This window comes from Bradysia coprophila (assembly GCF_014529535.1).
Source record: "Bradysia coprophila strain Holo2 chromosome X unlocalized genomic scaffold, BU_Bcop_v1 contig_26, whole genome shotgun sequence".
Lineage (NCBI taxonomy): Eukaryota > Metazoa > Arthropoda > Insecta > Diptera > Sciaridae > Bradysia > Bradysia coprophila.
The window spans coordinates 1,864,595-1,871,629 of NW_023503313.1; the positions used below are offsets into that span (position 1 = coordinate 1,864,595).

At 35.3% G+C, this 7,035-nt stretch overlaps 1 protein-coding gene across 1 annotated transcript; it reads left to right on the forward strand.

The window, feature by feature from the left end:
- The first annotated feature begins 4,925 nt into the window (after positions 1-4,925).
- LOC119069262 lies at positions 4,926-6,574 on the forward strand. The gene is made up of 4 exons (XM_037173320.1): positions 4,926-5,411; positions 5,872-6,012; positions 6,087-6,323; positions 6,382-6,574. The coding sequence occupies exons 1-4, from the start codon at positions 5,120-5,122 to the stop codon at positions 6,519-6,521; spliced, it is 810 nt and encodes a 269-aa protein (XP_037029215.1). The 5' UTR covers positions 4,926-5,119; the 3' UTR covers positions 6,522-6,574.
- The last annotated feature ends 461 nt before the right edge of the window (positions 6,575-7,035 follow it).

A 7,035-nucleotide genomic window follows, 5' to 3' on the forward strand; every position in this document is an offset into this window, starting at 1 on the left:
CTAATTTTGTTTCTTGGGCCAAAAATATTTTAAGAAAAAGTGCTTCAGACACTTCCAATGAAATAATTTACACAATAACTTCCAATGTGCAGAAGTATACTCAGTAATAAGTTGGGTTAGCTATTATATTGTACGGACGATTTTTTTTGCACATTTTTGTTTGTTATTCCGATTGTATTTTCCAGAGACGTGTGAGGATAGATCGAAGGGTGGTGTATCAATCAGCATTTAGTTGTAGCATTCAGAACTATAGCAGTTGCTCATGTTTTCGATGATAATATAGTTCTGTTCCAAACGTTTCTGATACTTATTCAGCTTCATATTAGCAGCTTTCGATGCTACTTTACCAGGGACAAAACAAGATAGATGAACGAAAGATGTATCGGAGCATGTTGCATCCTAGGCCAGATTTCATACTCGATGGTAAGCGTTACTCCATCAGCCCTTTTCCCATCATCTCTGAACTGAAAATACCTGGTTCACGCATTGAAGGAAAATTTTCTTATGTTATTAAATTCACCATGACGGGAGTGATGTCATGCACTATTAGAATGAGCTGCCCATGTAGTTCATCTTTAAAAACCATCTAGCCACAGATACGTATATTTGATGAGAGAATACGTTATTTATTTAACAAAGTTTTCAATTAAAAAGTAAAAAATTCGCAAATTAAAAATTACCAAAAAATTGAAAGATGCGATTGTCGAAAATTGTGAAAGATGTGTCTGATACTGGCGGTAATACCGATAGCGCGTGCGTTGCTGGAATTGCTCGCCCTGGTTGATCTTGAAAAAAATTGATCACAAATCTTTTGATAAAGTTCAGCACACAAGGTCACACATTTTTTTTTAAATTCAAATTTAAAATTGGGTTTACTCATAATAGAATCTTATAATGTAAATCGGAACCTACTGTTTCTGGAAATGCGCAGCATTTCCGTGTTGGATTGCAATTGAAATGAGCTGTTAATATCTCCTGACATATGATAATGAGCCTCTTGTCTTGGGTCTTGTCCCAAGGATTCGTGTGGTTCCGGTGGTGTTCAGCCCTAAATGGCTCACTTCGTTTATTAGCTCTGGTTTGAGTATCTTACCTCAGTCCACTTTCCTTCACTTTTTATTCAGTGTGACGCTTGAAACAAGATGAACGTTTTTCACTTTTACATGCTCTATTGACACTTTGGTCTAATGGTATAGTTAGGGCACAGCCCACAGGCCCGTAGCTAGGACCAAATCAGAGAGGGGGCTCAAGCCCAATACAAAAAGTTAATTTTTTATTAAATGTATTATGAATGGCGCCGCAGGATATTTTTTCTGGAAGGAAATTTGAAGCCATTCATCCAACAGGTTTCCCACAATCACCTTTCTTGATGATGCATACATATTTTGGACATCGACAACAAAGAAACATTATAAATGTTGCAAAAATTGGGTGGAGTTAAATTATTTATGAAAATGTATGAAGTAATATTCGCGAGCGGAGCGAGCGAGAAAATTTTGCAATCTTCTACTTTCTCGAAAATTTTAGAAAATTGAAAAAAAATCTAGAGATAGACTAAAGTTTTAGCAACGTAGCTGTGTTAACAGTTTTCCTAGATGTTAAGTCAAGACACCTTAATGGTATTTTCAGAGCATCCAATGGCAATTGTCTGCTTTCAGGTAACTTCTAAATCTAAAAATTCGTAGACTGCTGAAAAGTTAGCAAGGAAAATTTAAGTTTCATAGCCAGACTGCTTAAGTTCAAATTGCGTGGGGCTTGCCGACTTTACTACTGAAGAAAACTTCGAAAAACTTTCATTCGCAAAAGTTACCCTCACTTCCCAAAATCATACTCATGAATTACGAGTCCCGCGTCAAAAAATCTACTCGAGCCTAGTTTGTTTTTGGCCGCCGACTTCTTTGTGAGTGCAACTGATCTGTATAAGTTTGGGATTGAAATAATTTGTATTTTATATAAAATACTTAAACAGAACTCAAAATAAGTTTTTATTTTTTGTGGGTTTCATACGTTCCTCTCGTTCTATTCGTTCCACATGTATTCTTCCATACATACACATGTATGCTGTCATAAAGAAATCGATGTGGAACGAATAAAACGAATTAGCCCACAAAAAATAAAAACTTATTTTGAGTTATGTGTAGAAGTTTATACGTTGCAACAGGACATGAACAGTTCCATAATTTCAAATTTTGGTTTTAAGTTTGCACATACCGTATGAGATTCGAGTTTTATTATTTTTAAAAATGCTGATATAAGAAGAGATGAAATCGTCAAATTGGAATTGATTGTATGTCTTTATTCTATCGCACTTTTAATTCGAGTTTCCATTTGTTTCAATGTTCCTTGTTCTTTTTGACTCCACACTAGTTGCCACTCAAGGCAGTTATGAATTTGAATGAATTAAAAGGTAACCAAGATTACTGAGGCTACGAAAGAGAAAAAGAGAAAATCTATATATTCTACATCCTATCCGGAGACTGTTAGCACCTTTTCTCAACTTTATCATTTCTATCCATTGCCAGGGTGGGCTCAGGGGTAGTCCAGAGGGGGCTCAGCCCCCACTAGCCCCCCCGTAGCTACGGGCCTGACAGCCCTGCTCCTAGCATGATCATAAAAATATTCGGAGGCTGATGAAATCACAGTAGGCACTGCGTTTCTTATGTATAGATTGATAGATGACTTTGATCTAGATCTTTTAAAGCATAGCACTGAACAAAGCACTAGAACAGAATTTTCAAGAGGGGCCTTCTCGACGCAGTAGTCCAAATTTCTCATATAAAAGTAAACAAATTAATTGGAACGCAGTAGCATTTTTCAAAAATGCCAAATGACCGTTCAAAAAATCTGTTCTAGTGCTTTGTTCAGTGCTATGGTTAAAGCTTATAATACAAACAATCATAAACGGTAGCTCTTATCACTAAAGCCTCCAAATTTGACACTTGTCAATTCAGTGCTATTCATGCTAGGAGCAGTGCTGTGGTTAGGGTTGTAGTTGTTTTGTTGACGGTGTCTTAAATATTTGAAGAATCAGATTCAACTCAATGCGTTTGCAATATACATCAAACAAGTTTATTGTATTCGGTACTAGTAAAATATATCCGGCTTTGCTCGGGATTACAATAATTTCAAAATATTCATGTATTTTTCGTCTCAAAGTAAACTTTTCTTTCAAAAACTTTTTCTTTCACACGCCAAGAAAATGGTGTTGAGGAATTTTGCGCCGCGTCATTCACAATAACCCACAAAGTGGCATTATACAAAATGTGTCATTTTGTCAATTATTGTGGATGACATGGCGCGAAATTCATAGCAGCCGTCGCGTAAAAAATAAATTTCAACAACAATCTTAAAAAAATATATTTTACTCGAAAAGTAATTTCACACAAAGTTTCCCCGTTTAAAGAACACGTCAAATAATGATATGCACTCGATATGTCGAGTTTAGGACTTTCCTTCCTCTGTCCAATACATTGTCTTTACAAAAATTGTATCTGAAGTTCATTGGAATGAAATATTTAGCTTCATTTTTTCAATTAGTTATTTGTTTATTTAGGAAAAAAAAATAAGAATAGGAAACAAGGGCAAAGTTTTGCGGCCAGAACACAACGTATTTTATATGTGTGATGTGTGACTATTCGTTTTTCAATACAAAACCAAAACATATATAGTCTTTTACTATGCTGGTGCATGTAATAAGGCTATTACATGTATAGGCAATAACCTTTACATCACTCGCATAGTAAAACGTCGTACTACACACGGAAAATAAAGTGATATCTCGTATCACGATGAGTAAAAGTACCTCGGGCTGCCGCCCTCGGATACTTTTTCTCATCTGGATACGAGGTATCACTTTACTTCCCTTGCATAGTAATGTACTATTTCTCACCACAGCTGAAACTTAGGGAGCCTGTGTTGTGAAAAACGTTGTACTGTCTCGGAAAATCTGCATAAATGAATAAAAACGAGTGAAAATATTCGAATTCCGAAACTAAATTTACGATGAAGGAAATTCTTCGATGAATGAGGGGAAACGACAATAATTATATTGATGTATTTACAACACATTACAAATTCTAAGTATTCTAAGTTGAAATTTAACCGAAAAAACTCAACGTGTACGCACTCTGGACTAAAAGTTAGTCCATGTCGAGATTTAAGCTCACCGCAGAACTTTATACATATATGTGCTTGGTCTTAGAAAAATATTGGCACGGGTGGGTCTCTGCATTTTGCTTTAATTGTAGGGCGTGATGGCGTCTTAACGAATTTCGGGTTTCGGATGTTTCGAGGCCATGTTCAATATATGTACCATCCAGTAAAAACGAACATTATTTCAAGTGAACAAAAAGTCGATGATTATCATATATCATCAATAATCGATTTTAAATTCGCACATTAAATGTATTATTTGTATTATATTGCGTGTACATAGAAAAATCCATGATGCATTGGCATTCGCATTGCTTAGCACCGAAATATTAGTCTACTTTCGCATAAATGAACCTTCTCTGATAGAAATAGCTGTACAACATAGGTATTAATAGCATAATCAATTGATGGCCAACCAATATCCAATTCAAAGTAAGCTAATTAAGCATTTCAGCATAAAAATTGTTATGTGTCGTCGGTTTTTTTTCTTTCTTTCTTCTCTCTCACCGTACTAGAAAGTAAATAGATGCATCGTCGCAAGTGCATTATTTAATTTTCACCAACAATTAATTAACGCAGGCAGATGTAGAAGATACATCGATTCCCATCGAATGGACACCAGATATATGTAATTTTGTATTATGTTTTGAATGGTGTTATGTCTTCGGTTACATCTAGATCTTCTGTGCAAATACAATGTTCAATGAAAAATTATGACCTAAAATTTTATCATATAAGGAATATGATATAAACAGAAATCGTCTATTGTAAGTTATCACTGGCTCGGTGCACAACCATCAACGTTGATACGATTTTGTGTTGCAATATTATATAGTTGATGAGTCGAGCGTAACTTTTTTTTTGTAAAGTTTTCAATCGAAAGAACGGACTTCCTGTTTTGTTGAAAAGAAATTCAATTCTTTTGGTTTTTCAAAGTGTTGGAATTTAGTTGAAGTTAAAACCAAGGATGATGAAGTGCAAAAAAAGTTACTTTGTGTTCTGCTTAGTTTTTCTAATTAGTGATAGCAGATGCAGCGACCCTAATTCAGACAAATACATCACCGCATCGAAAGCGGAATGTTTTTCGTCGAAAAATTTGTTCTCGTGCATCAAATATAAGACGGCACGGTTTATTTGGTCGGTGGCAGCTGGTAAAATCCAGTTAATTAAAAATCCTTTGAACAGTGAACATTTTAATCTCGTCAGAATTACGAATGATGGGGAAGAAAAAGAGTTTTCGGAATATAGATACGAGCAAGGTATTATATTAACATCTTTCAATTCTATTATACACCATAATACAAATTTCGTTCAGTTGCAAGTGCTGGAAGTTATTGAACCAAAAAAATATAATTTCACATTCACGAAAGGAAAACAGTGGAGGTCTACTATGTTCGTCCTCGTTGGAATATAACCGACGATGTAGATTGGATTGTCGGAAGCAAAATGAACAATTATAAATTTGCATTTTTCCTTCGCTTTTCTTTTAGCCGTTGGAAATTAAAAATTTTCTTTTCATTTTCTCGGCTGCATTGTTTTACTCTCAAGATATTTGATTAAAGTTGTCGTGTCCGTGAACGAGAGAACACAGACCGCAGGCTCTTATTATGCTAAATATGAAAAAGCACGGCAACGGGAAATCAACTCGACCCGCAGCAACGTTAAAAAGCATAGAGAGTTTCGTTCTCAGAACGTAATGGGTTTTTCCCTTGATTTCAGACGTCCCTGAATCGACCAAAGCATTATCGTTCCTAAAGAGATCCGTTCACATGTTCCTAGCAACGCATGGTTTTCAAATATCGTTTGGGAAGGACACCGGAGCCCGACTGATCAGTGATCCAGAGTCTGATGATGTAGCAGGTGATTTGACTATTTTAATTCGTAATTTCATTCGAATCACAATTTACCTGTTTCCGAAAATTGCAATAATTTAGATGAATATCGCGGTAAGAAGAAACGTAAGCTTCAGCTCGTTCTTCCACTTCTTATTTTGTTGAAAATGGTCAAAATAAAAGTGTTGTTACTTACTGTATTATTGGGTATCGGTAGCATACAGTTGCTTCTGGTCGCTGGCGGTATACTTTTGTTTCATTACTTCAAACACACTACCCACTGCAAAGTACAAGGGCTACCGATACACTCTCATAGTCACATAATTGAATCGGAACCCGGTAAGTGTCTGGATTGACGCTTTTTATTTTCCAATAATTTCAAATGTTTAATACTTAGAGCCATATTCCACCTACACTGGATATCACTATTCCCAACCGTCGTACCACAGTTCAGGTTCATATGCAAAGGATTGGGCGAGTAGCAGGGCATACAGTGCATTTAATAATTATATGGACACACCGCATTCCAGCTCATAATAATAACTTAGCATAAAGCTTAAAGATATTTCAATAAAATTACTTTTTTATCAGCAAAATTTTCATTTTTGTTATTATAAGATAGAACAAGAACTTTTAACTTGTTTGCCTCAACCCCACGTAAAGTAAAAAAAAGAGAAGAGAAAACCGAGAAAAAACCCTCGAGGCAAATTACGAATTATAATGTTGGCATGGTGAACTTATATTTGTAACAACTTCGATTATTATCGACGACCTTATGAACATGAAAATTTAATTAAATTGAAATTAGGGATGTGTTATTCGTAGATGTTTCTCATTCATACTGACCTTTTCGAGTATCCGATTAATGATAAATTATTATACTGGAACTGAAGTTGCTGATTATATAAATACACTTTGGCAGAAATGTAGAAGCTAAAGCCCATGCTACGAAAGTTGTATTTATTTTGTGTCTATAAATATTTTGTAAAAGAATGCGTCGGAGCCACAACTTCTGATTGTTTTGAGAACAATTATTCAGAAAATCTTAATT